This window comes from Sinohyriopsis cumingii, chromosome 2 (assembly GCF_028554795.1).
Source record: "Sinohyriopsis cumingii isolate HCF-2022 chromosome 2, ASM2855479v2, whole genome shotgun sequence".
Taxonomy (NCBI): Eukaryota; Metazoa; Mollusca; class Bivalvia; order Unionida; family Unionidae; genus Sinohyriopsis; species Sinohyriopsis cumingii.
Window position 1 is genome coordinate 2381180 of NC_142962.1, and position 18370 is coordinate 2399549.

At 38.3% G+C, this 18370-nt stretch overlaps 1 protein-coding gene across 1 annotated transcript in view; it reads right to left on the reverse strand.

Annotated features, from left to right (window-relative positions):
- LOC149804208 (multicopper oxidase 3-like) overlaps window positions 1-18370 on the reverse strand; it is a 114200-nt gene that overhangs the window by 35846 nt on the left and 59984 nt on the right. Inside the window, exons 8-10 of the mRNA XM_089951260.1 lie at window positions 2606-2735; window positions 2110-2216; window positions 363-515 (exon numbers count right to left, since the gene is read on the reverse strand). Coding sequence (XP_089807386.1) covers window positions 363-515; window positions 2110-2216; window positions 2606-2735 — 390 coding nt within the window. The remainder of the gene's footprint in view (window positions 1-362; window positions 516-2109; window positions 2217-2605; window positions 2736-18370) is intronic.

The following is an 18370-nucleotide window of genomic DNA, read 5'->3' on the forward strand; positions in this document are numbered from 1 at the left end:
GAAATTTAAAAGCACCAAAACTCGGTCCTTTAGACATCCAATGTGATTAGTAACAGCAGCTGGATTGAATAAAATAGAGAATTCTATCATATATCCTTTCGCAATTTTTCCGTGCCTAGCATGTTCTACTAACGCAGCATGCAGTACTCGTTTGTCATGATTTAAAATCTCCTTTACATAAAACATCTTGCACCTTCTATAGTAAATGACAATTTCTAGAAAAGGCGGCAAAATATATAGTAAGAAAAATAAAAAAATAGCTACAATATCACTCAAACAAAATGCACAATGGAATGCCGTCAATCTAGGATACATTATATTCACGCATTCTCCTATCTAACTCGTTGATGTGAGTTCTGTACCTGTCCGAGCTTGACTTCCAGCAGGTGCGTGCAGTAACATAGGTCCTTTTTGCAGTCAGTCATATTAACTGTAGAGCTGTTACAGGTGTGCAGGTCTGGTGCCAAGTCATTCCACTGTGTCAGGAGCGGAGCCGGGTGAAAATAATATGTAATCTGTTCCGGTTAAGGATTTGCCTCATAGTACTGGATTTAGTATAGCATTATCTGCACGAGTCCGACTTATAAATTTACAACTCAAACGACGTGTGTGGCACACGTATTCAATACAGAACATTTCAAACAGAGCAGATTCTCAAAGCCCTGGACTGCTTACAAAAAGTGACACGTAACTGTGTATGTGCTAATAGCCGTTACTATTGAACTGACATCATACAGAAACACACTTTATGTTTCACAAAGCGACTTTTATCACAATGCGCAGAAATATGTGAAAAATAAAAATGTTTGGCCAAAAAGGATACTGTTTTGAATTTTTTTCTTCATGTAAAATGAAAGCAGGCTGCTCATATCATTAAATTCGTAACAAGATTACTCTGGAAACTCCGTACATTCCTTACTGACCAGACTACCGATATACCGGTACAGTGAAAAAGTATTTGATATGTACCACCAGAAAAAAAGTATCGTGATATGTTGCACCAAAATAAAAAGTATCGTGATATGTTGCACCAGAAAATAAGTATTGTGATATGTTGCACAAGAAAAAATGTATCGTGATATGTTGCACCAGAAAAAAGTATCGTGATATGTACCACCAGAAAAAAGTATAGTGATATGCACCACCATAAAAAGTATAGTGATATGCACCACCATAAAAAGTATCGTGATATGTACCACCAGAAAAAAGTATCTTGATATGTACCACCAGAAAAAAATATCTTGATATGTACCACCAGAAAAAAGTATCTTGATATGTACCACCAGAAAAAAGTGTCGTGATATGCACCACCAGAAAAAAGTGTCGTGATATGTACCACCAGAAAAAGTATCGTGATATGTACCACCAGAAAAAAGTATCGTGATATGTACCACCAGAAAAAAGTATCGTGATATGTACCACCAGAAAAAATGTATCGCGATATGTACCACCACCGCGGTAAACCGGTATGCTGATACTACATATGTATATTCCAAAACTGACACAATGACAAACAGGCCCGGCCCTAGCGCAAGGCAAACGAGGCAACCGCCTTGGGCACCGCGCTTTCCATAAATCAACTCCGCAATGCAATTTTTTGCTTGGGACTCCGCTCATCGCTTTTGCAGAGTTGGGCCCCACATGCTGCCCAGGGCCGCACATCCTAGGGCCGGGCCTAATGACAAAGGATATAAAGCAGAACTTGAAATGGAAAAATGGAGACTTCAGTTTTGGGCTAAATAGTTCTATCAGATTTACAACAAGCTATTCATATTTACCCTTGTTTCTTCACATAATGACTGTTCTAAAGTGGTAATATGATCCTGCCGGGAAAATGTCTACAAGAGGTTAACTAGAGTACGATGTGAATACCGTCCAGTTTCTCAAAAATTATCTCTAGGCATAAGCTGATTACAAACATTTAATCCTAGAACACCTGAGATAATTAAAAGGTAAGCTCTTGATACTTTATATATCAGCAATAGCAACAACAACTACCACAACTACTGCTACTACCCCAACAACCACAACAAAAAAGAAACAACAAGGATAACAAAAACTATTACTAATATTACTATTGCTGATACTCAGAGGTAACCCAAAGGATGCGTTGTTCATTGTTGGAGTCAAATGAGTTTTGCTTGGGTGTAAATCGGCCACTGGATAATAAACGGGGTGGTTGTACCTTGTGTTGTCGTTCACCAACCACTGTAAAGCTGTAAGGAATATAGTTCGGTTCGTTAATCTATTGTCGGAGCAGTGATAACCAGTCCTACTCATTAGCATATCACGTGGTATTAATCAAAATATTTTAGTTTGAAGATGATGAAAATTTTTATATTTAGCATTTACTAAAAATCTAATTTAAAAAAAATTAATTGTGAAAATCATGACACTTTGAATCTGTGGCTCGTAGAACAAAGTTCCTTTATGAATTTCCATGATTGGAGTGTTTGGCTGTTATCTTAAAATACATTCACGAAATATTTGTATGTATTTGGAGCATGCAATGTTTTGACATTAGTTAAGGGACTTATAAATATAATGTTCCATGGCAACTACATGGTCATATGGGCTGCACTGATCAATAATTTCAAAAGCTTACTTATGTAGTACTTGACGTCCACCCGTTCGGAGGTGTAATTTTCGTCCGTCCCGCCATAACGGAGACTGTCCTGGTAGATGTCATGGCTCTCACTCCGATTCACCTTAGGATCTGGGAATGGGTTGAAGGTCTGAAATGAACACAAAATATATTGGTGGACGTCGAGGCTGGGTACAAGTGCCGGCTGCTACTCAGAATTCCTTTACCTTAATAACCTTTCCTCTTTTGAATGATTGAACAAAGGCAATGAATTGCTGCTGTGCCTGACAGATCATATTACGAGGTCACTAAATTAGCATGCGATCATCTTTGAAAGGTTACGTCCAAAAACCCTGACAAAGCGGACTTGAACACATAAATCTTTTTCGCAGTATCACATATAAGTAGTCATTTCGCGGTAACTTTGAATTGTTATGCTCCACAATGAAACGTTGACGTACATATAGTATTACCCCTGTCCTCGCTATATCGTGCGTACAAACATAACAATACCCACTGAGACTATTATTATTATTATTATTATTGCAGTAGTAGTAGTACTTGTGCAGTTGATGACATACAGTATACGAATCAATGTAACTGGGTGATTAGATTTTACCGTGTTGAATACATTCGATCCGTAAGGAAGTGATTAAGTCAGGGTTTTGCACTTAAAGGTTTTAAAATAGGTCTGCATATTCAAGAAAAGGAAATGCAAGAAACAGAGTAAGAAAGGGGGGGGGGAGAGTACAATTTATCGCTGATTGAAAAGGTTATCATCTGAGAAATTAATTCGTATAAGAGCACTTTTAAAATTGTCGAAGTCTTTAACCCTTTGATTTACGTAATTGTCGAAAACTTTAATCCTTTGATTTACGTAATTGTCGAAGTCTTTAATCCTTTGATTTACGTAATTATCGAAGTCTTTAATACTTTCATTTAGGTAATTGTCGAAGTCTTTAATCCTTTGATTTACGTAATTGTCGAATTCTTTAATCCTTTGATTTACGTAATTGTCGAAGTCTTTAATCCTTTGATTAACGTTCCGTCAAGGAAATAGGTGTAATGCTTGAAGTTTAGAGTCTGTGCACTAAGAGTCTATTAAAATGCTGGCAATTTTTCAGTGTCTGACATGTAAAATAATTTCGTGGTAATCAGCTTCTTCTTACTCAGATACCAATGATAAAAAGTACGTGCGTGTGTGTGCGATTTGGATTTTTAACGTAGCTTTAACAACTTTCCAGTCATATCGCTACGATGTCTGCAGTGTGGTAATTTATAGTGATGTCTATCACTGGGACATCATGCCGCAGACATGTAGCATGATGTCCCACCAAGTGACATTATCCTGACACAAGGCCGACTAGTTCTAACACTAACCTCTTAATGCTGAGCGCCAAGCGAGGCAGCTGTTGGTATCATTTTTTGCAAGTATTTGGTATGACTCGGCCGGGGATCGAACCAACGACCTCCCGCATCCGAGGCGGACGCTCTAACCACTAGGCCACCGGAGCGGTCTGAAAGTATGTGCCGTTAGGACATTAACTGGTATTTGTGCTTCCCTTGAATCCAGGTAAAATATTTGTAAATGTGTCCTCTCAGCTCGAAAGATCAAATTTGATAGCACAATTCAAAAGTATCAATGAAAATACTTATTTGGTGTATGTGCAACGCTTTTAACTGATTGATTTCTCGTGAACATAATGTTCTGTTGCATTTTTTGTTTCTCTTGTACAAATTACTAATTTGTCTATTCATATAATTTTGACAAATCTGACAACGTGAGGGGCAGGTAAAAGAAATCCAAGAAAAAAAACACACACACACACACATTACGCGGTCCTAAATTCAAAGGATTTTCGTCATGAGCAAATTAATTATTCTAAAAGCACTTTGTAATTGTTTAAGTCTTTAATCCCTTGAAACTGATGGACTGCTTGGTGTAGGATTCGTGTCAGTTAGCATGCTCGCAAGTGTTCGGGGCCTGACCTTTTCAAAAACACCACCACACTCAATATTCTTAAAATTCAGACACCAATGGTTAAAACTACATGCAGAGAATATCATTGGTCTCCGTGTTTCATCTGAATTCCAGAAAAATATTCATATTTGTGTTCTCTCAGCTCGAAAGGTAAACTTTTAATGCACCCTCCTAAAGTATTTATGAAAATATCACTTTGGTGACTACGCTACATTCTTCAACCATCAGTCTTTATATGGCAGTGATATACTAGTTAGTATCATATTCGTGCCCTTTTGAGTATAATTGGTCTTTTTGTGCTTCAATTATACACTTTTAGGTCAACCAATTGAAAGTAGTGACAGCGGAGACCAGTTCCGTGCCCTTGGTAGACTAAATCTTTCTTTTCCCAAACCGTAGAGTCTCTTGCCACGACTAAACCAGCGCACATTTGTTTCCCCCAAGTACACAAATGTTGCTCTAGCCAAAGCTTGTGAGTGGGTCCCTAAATATATTCATGATGGTTCATAAAACGATAAGTTTCAGTTTAGCTTGTGGTGTAAGATCTCGGCGACAGCAAAGATGGATAGACATGTAACTCCATGAATGGTACTGAAATCACGAGTTTATAACACATTGGAGAGCGCATGACTCTGTGTCGTTTTTGTCGTAGGGCTCAATTTCCGATGTTTCCGATGTACAAGACATCTTTAGTTATTGGTATCTATTGTAGTAAGATCCTCATACTTCCAACGCAATCTTTTTTAAATCGATGGTAGCCATATGGTACCATATTGTCATCAGAAAGTCACGTGCGGTTCTCATAGATGATTTAATATGTTCCAAGGATTTACTGCCCATTGTCTTACCTGACAAACATGTAATCGTGTGCAGATCGGTTTTACTGTGAGGGTATTTGTCTTTTCCTGACATCAATGCTTATTTGCACATCTAAACCCACTGCTTGACTATTGCATGTCAAAAAAACCATTGCTTGACTGTTGCACGTCAAAACCCATTGCTTGACTGTTACGATAGTTGAATGAACCACATTCGCGCTACGTTTAGTGTTTATTTGGCCTGTCTTATCTAGCTGTTGTTGTTTTGGGTTTAACGCCATTTCCAAGCTCTTGATAGGCTATAAAAGGCGGCCAGTATCATCGGTTGAGGAATAAGCCGGGAAAAACCCTGGTAAGAACCATCGACAACGGGAATCTACTAGCAGCTTTCTCACATACCCACGTTGGTCTAGACTGAGACTCGAACCGACGCGGACGGAGGTGCTGCGGCAGTGATCAGTAAAGGCGAGCGCTTTAGACCACTAGGTCACCCGGGGTTCCTCTTACCTCGCTACTAGAATCCGTAATTCTTCGGTCCGCGACTTTTCAAAACTGAGAATGGTGTCGACCTCGGTCCTCGCTCCTAAGTATTCGTCTTCGATGTGTAGGTGATAGCATACAGATCGACCGATTTGTATTCTACTATCTGTCTCAGAATAAGTACATTGCTAACTAGATATTATATAACCGAGTACAACTTGAAATTGGCAGTAGCTGTTAAATAAGCAGCAATAACCACCTTGGCAAACTAGCTGGGAACTTGATCGTATTTTCGTAACTGACCATGATCGGGTATTCTCCTACGATTTCCGTGTGTTAGACGAGCCTTCCTTTGTTGTATAACAACTAAAAGTATTGGCTTGGATCTGAGAGGTAGTATATACTGGGCAATACTGGGCGCTGATGTAGTTTCAACACAAACAATTTCATTTAATAATGACTTCGGAAAAGTCTGTTTTCGACATTTGACTCCCTCGAATGATCAGTGCCATTGCTTGATTTTGTTTTCTTTTGTGCGACACCATGTTGGCATTTTAGGAACTTTTCAACATTTCCCCAAATAAATGCCGTGACTGTTGCTTGATGGGGCAGCAAAAACTGGTATCCACGACTGACAGCGCGGAACAGTTCCACATCTCCTGCGCTCCTGTCAAAACGCTGTCTTTGTAGTCGTGATGGAAGGTTTCGTATTGATTGCAGAGGTCAGCATACGTGCGACACAACGGCAACATCGGTTTAACACTGCAGTGATGCGGTAACATGGATGCAACTAGTGTGTTGATGGAAGAACTTTGTATATGATCATCCCTTCGTTCTGTCAAACGTGCTTTATAAAAAATATGTTTTGCGAGATTTTTGGGGTGACCTTTCGGAGATCAAGAATATCTGCATACCCAACGAAAGCACATCTGTCTATTTTACTCGCTCTCCTTAGATTTGTCTGCCTCTTACAAGTGGCGCTGGTATGTCTTCCAAACGAACTGTCACGATGATTCAAAGTCTTCTAATGTATAAGGTGTCGTGATCTTAGTCGGATGCATCAGTCTGGATCAGTTTATAGAAGACGATTGTATTTGTGCTCCAACATTCTCGTAAAAAGGTATCCTCGGACTTCTAAGCTCTGACCTCTCATTGGTACGTTCTTTTATACAAGTCTTCAATGGCAAATTCAGTATATGGGTTTTATTTCTTCAGTTCTCTGTTAGGACATGTTTAACATCGATGCCATAGACACCCGAGAAATTCTTACACGATTCGTGGGGTTTCCAAACCAAAACCATCGACTGAGTTTAAGGACCGGTCTTCCATTATCCGTTTTAGGCATATTGTAGCCTGCATAATTAATATATTCAACGCAAAACCTTTGCTAAATTAATGACATATTGATAAGTTTTTGCGTGGTACAATAGCTAGCGTTTTCTCGGGCATAAAATTCTTTCTGTACCCCAATATACAAGCGTTGCAACTCAAGATGATTTCTTCAAAGGATGGATACAAATATTTGACATACACAGCTGACGAGATTTTGCACAACAGAATCGTAGAATGTCAACACATAACCTACTATAAATGAGCATTTCTTGTTGAAAGTCAGAATAGGGGTTGTGGTACGAGATGTGCTAGTCAATCAAGTCAGAATAGAGTTTGTGGTACGAGACGTACTAGTCAATCATGTCAGAATAGGGGTTGTGGTACGAGATGTACTAAAAATCCTTTCGCTGTTCTGTTCCAAATCATCTGAGTTGTAGTATAGTGATTCGGACAAATGAGGAAAAATGATGTGCTGATTTACTGCGCCGTTGCAAAAATGACACAAATATCTTTCGTTTACACATTTCAATCATTTCGATCGTGGGGGGGGGGGGGCATTTTAATCAAGGGTATAGCTACGTAAATCATGGAATCTTTTAACTGTACTGCATCCGCTTCATGCAATTATTATAGTTTCGTTCGTGATCACTTGTGGCAATTCAGTTCCTTTTCTGCAAATGTTTAAAGAGAAAATGACCGTAATATGCAAAGATTATTCGAAATCACTGCAGCGTAATGGTGACAATTGTCATCCTTAGTGGAGTCGAAGATCCACATTGCAAAAACCAGGAAAAATATTTCATGAAGAAGTTAAAAAAACACCCAGGCAAAAGGTTCAGTGAAGTATACTTCACTGAATGCAAAACCATTCGTAAGTGTTTATATGAGATTGTTTGTTTAGAACCTTCAGTTTCCTAGTGTTCGTGGTTCAAACGCTTCACAACTTTTTCAGGGAGGGAATCGTGGTATTTGTGAAAGAGAATGAACATATAATGCGTCGAGCCAAAACCAATGACAATCTCTTTACAATATTCTTACATGCAGGATGATGGTACCTGGGATACTTATCTGGAAATAGTTACATTCGCTACACTAACAAATTCGTCTACATGGATTGTTGCTATGGACAGGAGCGTGGAGCCTATGCCTACAAGTGGGTAGCCAATAAACGGATATGGAGAATTTCACCCATCGATAAAGGGGCGTTCATCAAGAAAATAAATTATCACTTCGACTCTGTCCTAGATGCTGAACGTGAAGTATACACAATGACCGTCATGCAGAAATGCTGCGACAGAGAGAGGAGGAGGATATCGACATGGTCTACGTACAACAGTACCTCACTGTAAGATATAACGTTAAAGACTAAGAACATCTTGCTAGAGTTGTTGACCCAAACATCTTCAATTTGGTTTGTGACAGGGAGGATACTGAGAACAAACTTAATTAGTAGTCTATCTCAGTGTGCAACTGTTAGCATAGTTTTCGACAACGCTTTAAATGAAAACTTTTTGTTACTGTTCTTTAGATAAGCGCAAATACATTCAGTCATGTTTGTTAGAACACTGCCTTTCAATGTAACCAAACTTGCAAAATAGTGATAATAGGTTATTTGTTACATCAACAACAAAAAAGCAAAACAAACACATCCCAGAAACAATGCATACACATACTTCTATAATTTCGATATACTGACAATATTTAAAATTCACTTTCATGAATTGATAAGGTTTTAGATGTGATAATTATTCTGTCAAACTCTTGACGCTGTCCAGAAGCTTAATTATTGCTGTTTTAACAACAAGTATATCAAACTGAACGTAAGAAACAGTCTAATTAAATACGAGCCATTCACACATGCTATCTGCACAAAGTCGTCGTTTTAAACTGGACGTTATTTTACAGTTTTATGACTTCATTTAGTAAAATGACGCCAGTCAAGGAGGTCTAGTTTTGTTTATATTAGCAGTTATATAAACATATTTGTTAATATGTAATATCACTACTTTTTAAATGTCCCATGAAAATGCAGGGTAACAAAAATGGAAGATAAGTTATATTGCGTTATACTTCCTATGTATCATAAAAGGTATTTGTTCTTCTTACAAATGATACAATAAACAATGTTGCAGTGGTGACAATTATTTTCTATTTCGTCTTAAAACGACAATGTATAGTCATTACAATAAAAACAAGAGGGGCCTGATTCGCTCACCGAAATCTGCTACTACTACCCACTATTGGCAAATTTTGAATAATACGTTTGTCCGTTACTCCTCTTATTTTTAGCTTTACTGGCCTTGGCAGTAGGGCTTAAATTATGGTGTGCTGTCCATCGTCCGTCCGTCTGTTACTTTTTTATGTCACCACTCTACTACGTTCCGATATTTACCAAGCTTGGTCAGAATCTCTATAATGATGAAAGATTGGACGAGTTAAAAACAAATAAAACCACCAATATCGGACTATAAACTTCAGATTTCTGGCAACTGATTAAATGAAAAATTTAAAGTTTGCCTTCTCAACACTCTAACGGCTTCGTGCTGCATCTGATCATTACTAAACGTGGACAGAGTCTTAATATTGATGAATGCAATAACGAGTCTTAATATTGATGAATGCAATAACAAGTCTAATATTGATGAATGCAATAACGAGTCTAATATTGATGAATGCAATAACGAGTCTAATATTGATGAATGCAATAACGAGTCTTAATATTGATGAATACAATAACGAGTCCTAATATTGATGAATGCAATAACGAGTCTTAATATTGATGAATACAATAACGAGTCTTAATATTGATGAATGCAATAACGAGTCTTAATATTGATGAATGCAATAACGAGTCTTAATATTGATGAATGCAATAACGAGTCTTAATATTGATGAATGCAATAACGAGTCTTAATATTGATGAATGCAATAACGAGTCTAATATTGATGAATGCAATAACGAGTCTAATATTGATGAAAGCAATAACGAGTCTTAATATTGACGAATGCAATAACGAGTCTTAATATTGATGAATGCAATAACGAGTCTTAATATTAATGAATGCAATAACGAGTCTAATATTGATGAATGCAATAACGAGTCTTAATATTGATGAATGCAATAACGAGTTCGAAAACAGCTAGTATTGGACAGTAAATATCAGGGGCCCGTTTTATGAAACAACTTACAACAATTTTGATCATAAATCAGTTCTTAAATGCTACACTGTGAATTAGGCTTTCGAAATAAGCGTGATTTAATTTTGTTAACTTACACATAAACAATAGTAGTATAAGGGGTGAGATTAGCGACAATGGGAATTAGCATTAAAAACACCCCCTGGGTAAGATTAGCGACAATGGAAATTTAACATTAACCACCCTGGGTAAGATTAGCGACAATGGAAATTTAACATGGGCAAAAAACCCTGGGTAAGATTAGCGACAATGGGAATTAACATGGGGAATATATTTTTGGCCTGTCTAGCGACAAGGGGGAATTAACATGGGGAATACAATTTGGGCTTGTCTAGGGACAAGGGGAATTGAACATGGGGAATAGAGTTTGGGCTTGTTTAGGGACAAGGGGAATTGAACATGGGAATAGAGTTTGGGCTTGTCTAGGGACAAGGGAATTGAACATGGGGAATAGAGTTTGGGTCTGTCTAGGGACAAGGGGAATTGAACAGGGGAATAGATCGTGGGACTGTCTAGGGACAAGGGGAAATTGAACATGGGAATAAATCGTGGGACTGTCTAGCGTCAAGGGGAATTTAACATATAGAAATTGAACATGGTGGGTCTGTATAGTGTCAAGGGGAATTGAACATGGTGGGATTGTCTAGGGACAATGATGGTAGAGGGTCAAACACAACAGAGACAGAGACATACATACACTAGCACAAGCGTGAGGTTTATATATAAAGCATTACCAAGACCTGAAATCTTGCTGGGGTGTTCAAAAATTTGCATAATTGTAATGATGCTATAAATAGCTATAATCAAGGTAATGCTCAACGACAAAATGGATGTGACTAAAAGTAACGCTAAAATGACGAAATTGTCCCAGAATTTAAAGGAAAATAAACATATCCCCGAAAATTAAGTTACAATGGTTTAGACTAAAATGGATAAAATTAGTAACTACTTACAATATCAACTTGTGTGACGATCGTGGATAAACACCCATGTATCTATTTATAGCTATAATCAGCTAAAATTCATATGAAATCCCACTATCTATTTATACTACAACTTGTGGGATATTCCTTTGGAAAATCCCACTATCTTTTTATAGCCTCAGCTTGAGTGACGTTCCTGTTTACGAAATCTAGGACATATGTATAGCTACAACCTATGGAAATCCCCAAGTCCATATTTATAGTCTCGAAATTTCCAGCGTCAGTGACGTCACTGTACTGAACACTAGGGGATAAATGTCAACAGTGTTGCAAGTGGCTGACCTGAATGCACACTACTGCAGGTAGGTAGGTAGAGTGTATCTGATAGGGATAAAGTGAGTTTTATAGGGACAAACAGAGACCAATACACACACACCCACACACACACACAACGAACGCGCGCAGACATACGCACACACACACACACACACACACACAGAGGGAAGAGGAAAAAACAAACCCCAAATATACTATCATCACAGAAATGAGATAATACAAACCCCAAATAAACTATCCACACAAACGTACGCGAACGCATACAAACCCCAAATATACTATCCACACAACGTCGATAACGCATACAAACCCCAAATATGCTATCCACACTCGGAGGAAGAAAAAAAAAACAACCAAATATACGATCTACACAACGTACCCGAACACACACACACACACACACACACACACACAGAGGGAAGAGGAAAAAACAAACCCCAAGTATACTGTCAACACAGAAGGGAGATAATACAAACCCCAAATAAACTATTCACACATACGTACTCGAACGCATACAAACCCCAAATATACTATCAACACAGAAGGGAGATAATACAAACCCCAAATAAACTATCCACACAAACGTACGCGAACGCATACAAACCCCAAATATACTATCAACGCAGAAGGAGATAATACAAACCCCAAATAAACTATCCAAACAAACGTACGCGAACGCATACAAACCCCAAATATACTATCCACACAACGTCGCTAACGCATACAAACTCCAAATATGCTATCCACACTCGGGAGGAAGAAGAAAAAAACAACCAAATATACGATCTACACAACGTACGCGAACACACACACACACACACACACACACACACACACACACACACACGCACAGAGGGAAGAGGAAAAAACAAACCCCAAATATACTATCAACACAGAAGGGAGATAATACAAACCCCAAATAAACTATCCACACAAACGTACGCGAACGCATACATACCCCAAATATACTATCAACACAGAAGGAAGATAATACAAACCCCAAATAAACTATCCACACAAGCGTACGCGAACGCATACAAACCGCAAATATACTATCCACACTCGGGAGGAAGAAGAAAAAACAACCAAATATGCGATCTACACAACGTACGCGAACACACACACACACACACACGCGCACACCACAGAGGGAAGAAGAAGAAAACCATTATACACTATCCACACGCAGTGAAGAAATAACCCTTTATATATATACTATCAACAGAGAGTGAAGAAAATAACCCATTATATTCCATCAACACAGAGTGAAGAAGAAAAAGTTTTTTGAAAGCACCTAAGCCCTCACCTGCAATGACCAACTCTGCCAAACACCTACACCCCACCCACCCCCACTCCCAACACTACAAAACCCATTTAACCCGTTATTTTATGGCATCAGTGTGTGATTTAGGAAACATCAAGACACAAAATGATGGACGAATAGACTGACTATTGTTTACGGACTTGCATGCCTAAAGAGCGTGCGTGAAGGAAAACATCCTTCCATTTCAATTCTAACTAAACCATGATCCAGAGGGATAGAGAGAGGTGAAAGAGCACAATTTCATAAAGTGTGAGTAAAAACAAAACACGCCATCCTTATTATACAATGTCAAGACCAAGAGACACTTACGTTTTCTTTCTGGTCTATTCTCTTTTAGAAGGTAGTATGAAATTTCACATCAGGGCCAACGCATCGGCTCACATTGTCAATTTTTCCATTTCCATGTTTTTACTGGCACAAGTTCTTCATCATCTTCAATTTCTTCTTCTTCTGAATCCCTCTTCTCTGTTTCGTCTTGTTTTTGTTTCTTCTCTTTTCTCGTAGGGCACTCTGAATTCCAGTGTCCTTTCTCCTGACAACGATATTAGGTATCTTGACTTTTGTCTCTCTTTCTTAGACGAAGCAGGTATTCTGGAGACAAATACCCATTTACCTTTGCAGATATAGCAAACTTCATTAGCACTTACACACTTTCGTATGACTCTCATCAAATCAACGACCAAAAGAGTAAGTTTTGTTGCCACTTTCGCATGTGAATTATGCTTTCGTATGACTTTTAGCAAATATTTGACCAGCAGGTCGATCTGTGCTGACTCTTCCATCTTCTTGATCGTTTGAGAGCGGAATGAATACTCTGACGCTAAGACACTCTCCTTATATACAGGGACCTGCTGCGTATGAAACCTAGTCAAATGTAATTTTGCAATAAGATGAAACGATTTCATTGAGGAAGTAAAAAGCAATGATGTACCGTATCGCCTCACACAAAACCTGAAGTGTTAGTTCAAATCCGTGTTAGCGATTTCGAAGACGACATAACTGAGCTTTAATCAATGCTCTCCAATTATGCCACAAAACCACGAGTCCTGATTCACGCCAAAAGAAATTTCGTTCGGTCCATAAAAAATAGTATCACATCCGAGAAACGCAAAAACGAACTTCCAGAAAACTGAGAACGACGGCTTACACCTACAACGTAAATGTGTGAGTTCAAGTAGTGCGTAAAACTTAGTCAAATTAAATTTTTATAGTCAAGACGAAACGATCTCTTTTCGAACAAGAAAGCAGACACCAAGCGACAATGGCGATCCGTGTCACACAACACTTTTCAAAATGTATATTATCAGAGGTTTGTTCTAACGATCTGCACGGTTAAATTAAATGTTGATGTATTTTGCAATAAGACGGACACAATTTCCATGGGATCGCCCATGGTACGATTGTTCGTGCATTAGTTTAATTTTAAAAAATATTTTTTTATATAAATCGCCTATAGGATAGACCCAGTAAAGCATGGCCATTCTCGTCACTGTCTGAATAGCTACTCAAGTCAATTCGAAGCGAACGCGGTAAGAAAATAAGTATAGCCAATGAAATGGCTTACAACGGGTGATGCATTGTTTTGTTCTAGGACTGTGTGGCATAATAATCCCTATGTTCTTGCGTTGTTACCATTACAGTGCAGACAGACTGAAATGTGAACTTACAAGCCCTCTTTGTGTGTGTTGTACCATTTCCTCTTACCACATCAAAATACTGAGCGTCACAGTATTTTTGGTTCGCGTTTTCAAGCTGACCATTTTTTTATATCTCACTTAAACATTTCGACATAAACACTCACATCGGTAGAGTCAGAACAGACGTGTTACAGTATTGAGGGGCATGTTATCTTTTCTTTTTCAAACTAATAAATTTGGGGTTTGTATGAAGTAAACAACCGAAAGTACAGTGAAACTCAAGGATGATGACCCAATCTGTCTGTCTATTGATGCGTGTATTTACTTAAGAAGAAATATGACCTCTAAAACACAAAGAGATACGGCAAGCATGATTAGATTAAACACAACGATGTTTTCCTTCACGCCCGTGTAATTTAGAGTTTCAATCGTCTTTGAAGACAAACTTGGTCTCCTTTTGTAGGGCTTGAAATAATAAAAAAAAAAAAAACTGAAAAATCTTAAGCACTTTGCTATAGATAATTTCATCAACAGACTAAACAACATAAATACCGTTACATCAATAGAAAGCCTTAAATCTTCTATCAAAAAGAAATGCATGAAAAAAATTAAAGATTAACGACAACTAACCAATGAAACCGAATTTAACAAAGGCAATGACATGTGAAGAAATGCCTCTCACTTTGGAAAGGTAGGCGAATGTACTCTGTTATGCACCATCAACTTGAAAAAAATTATAAACAGAGAGAAACCTGAATTCAAAATTCAGTTGTTTCTTTTTCTTCAAAATTATTTCGTTTCTTTTTTCTTTTTTTTTTTGTGGAACAAATCTAAGCACTAATATAGAGTGGAAAAGGGAAAATGCACATACAAACTTTGATATTTCTGAGAAAAGGAGGGGATATTCCTAACGTTCATAACCACCTATATATGCTTGGACTTGTCTGTGACTTATCCACAAAACAAGATGCACATATTTCTGGTCAAGCTGCAAGTGAGTGCGTGTTTTTGAAAATGGTAAAAATTGGATATACAATTTTCTCGTGACACTTATAAAGTGAAGAGTCTGTGCAAGTGTCAAAAGCCAAAGTCATATAAGTTTTGTATTTTGTACGGCTTGTAAAGATTTCTACTTTAGAAAATGTGAAGTATCACAAGTTATTATCACAAACAGAAGTGGAACATAGGGGCTTGCAAGAAAGAAAATAACCCAGACAGTTGGTGTCATCAAGAGTGCTAGAGACGGTACCCGAACTTGCTTGCCTGTTTACTTGAAATAAAGTGATTTTCGCTCTAATGGAGCATGTATCACTGGTTTAATAACGCACCGCGTGATTTTTAATTACTCCTGGGGAAGGAAAGAGAGCCTCATCCCCCAGGCTTTTATGTACTCACAGACTATTTTTAAATTTAGCCACTCAGGTGTAGGACTAACTAGTCCTTAACAACCTGACTGAAAGGCTTTAAACATGAGCGGGAATTGTCTCACCACACACTCATTTTTCTGTCCGAGCGTGGTAAAGGAGGAAAGAGGTGCTCAGCAAGACAGCCATGGATGTTAAGTACTCACCAAAACGCTAGCCCGTACTTATTTCAAATCAAGTCCCGTTTTTGCAAATGGACAATAAAGAGTACCAATAATGTGTTAACCACCTGTGCAATTAGTTCAAATCTAACGAGTCTGTTAAATTTCCTACTTCCTAACATATCTGTTTAATATTAGTACTTAGTGTACATAAAAATAGCCATAACACTTCAGGTTTTGTGTGAGGCGATACGGTACATCATTGCTTTTTACTTCCTCAATGAAATCGTTTCATCTTATTGCAAAATTACATTTGACTAGGTTTCATACGCAGCAGGTCCCTGTATATAAGGAGAGTGTCTTAGCGTCAGAGTATTCATTCCGCTCTCAAACGATCAAGAAGATGGAAGAGTCAGCACAGATCGACCTGCTGGTCAAATATTTGCTAAAAGTCATACGAAAGCATAATTCACATGCGAAAGTGGCAACAAAACTTACTCTTTTGGTCGTTGATTTGATGAGAGTCATACGAAAGTGTGTAAGTGCTAATGAAGTTTGCTATATCTGCAAAGGTAAATGGGTATTTGTCTCCAGAATACCTGCTTCGTCTAAGAAAGAGAGACAAAAGTCAAGATACCTAATATCGTTGTCAGGAGAAAGGACACTGGAATTCAGAGTGCCCTACGAGAAAAGAGAAGAAACAAAAACAAGACGAAACAGAGAAGAGGGATTCAGAAGAAGAAGAAATTGAAGATGATGAAGAACTTGTGCCAGTAAAAACATGGAAATGGAAAAATTGACAATGTGAGCCGATGCGTTGGCCCTGATGTGAAATTTCATACTACCTTCTAAAAGAGAATAGACCAGAAAGAAAACGTAAGTGTCTCTTGGTCTTGACATTGTATAATAAGGATGGCGTGTTTTGTTTTTACTCACACTTTATGAAATTGTGCTCTTTCACCTCTCTCTATCCCTCTGGATCATGGTTTAGTTAGAATTGAAATGGAAGGATGTTTTCCTTCACGCACGCTCTTTAGGCATGCAAGTCCGTAAACAATAGTCAGTCTATTCGTCCATCATTTTGTGTCTTGATGTTTCCTAAATCACACACTGATGCCATAAAATAACGGGTTAAATGGGTTTTGTAGTGTTGGGAGTGGGGGTGGGTGGGGTGTAGGTGTTTGGCAGAGTTGGTCATTGCAGGTGAGGGCTTAGGTGCTTTCAAAAAACTTTTTCTTCTTCACTCTGTGTTGATGGAATATAATGGGTTATTTTCTTCACTCTCTGTTGATAGTATATATATAAAGGGTTATTTCTTCACTGCGTGTGGATAGTGTATAATGGTTTTCTTCTTCTTCCCTCTGTGGTGTGCGCGTGTGTGTGTGTGTGTGTGTTCGCGTACGTTGTGTAGATCGCATATTTGGTTGTTTTTTCTTCTTCCTCCCGAGTGTGGATAGTATATTTGCGGTTTGTATGCGTTCGCGTACGCTTGTGTGGATAGTTTATTTGGGGTTTGTATTATCTTCCTTCTGTGTTGATAGTATATTTGGGGTATGTATGCGTTCGCGTACGTTTGTGTGGATAGTTTATTTGGGGTTTGTATTATCTCCCTTCTGTGTTGATAGTATATTTGGGGTTTGTTTTTTCCTCTTCCCTCTGTGCGTGTGTGTGTGTGTGTGTGTTCGCGTACGTTGTGTAGATCGTATATTTGGTTGTTTTTTTCTTCTTCCTCCCGAGTGTGGATAGCATATTTGGAGTTTGTATGCGTTAGCGACGTTGTGTGGATAGTATATTTGGGGTTTGTATGCGTTCGCGTACGTTTGTGCGGATAGTTTATTTGGGGTTTGTATTATCTCCTTCTGCGTTGATAGTATATTTGGGGTTTGTATGCGTTCGCGTACGTTTGTGTGGATAGTTTATTTGGGGTTTGTATTATCTCCCTTCTGTGTTGATAGTATATTTGGGGTTTGTATGCGTTCGAGTACGTTTGTGTGAATAGTTTATTTGGGGTTTGTATTATCTCCCTTCTGTGTTGACAGTATACTTGGGGTTTGTTTTTTCCTCTTCCCTCTGTGTGTGTGTGTGTGTGTGTGTGTGTGTGTGTGTTCGGGTACGTTGTGTAGATCGTATATTTGGTTGTTTTTTTTTTTCTTCCTCCGAGTGTGGATAGCATATTTGGGGTTTGTATGCGTTAGCGACGTTGTGTGGATAGTATATTTGGGGTTTGTATGC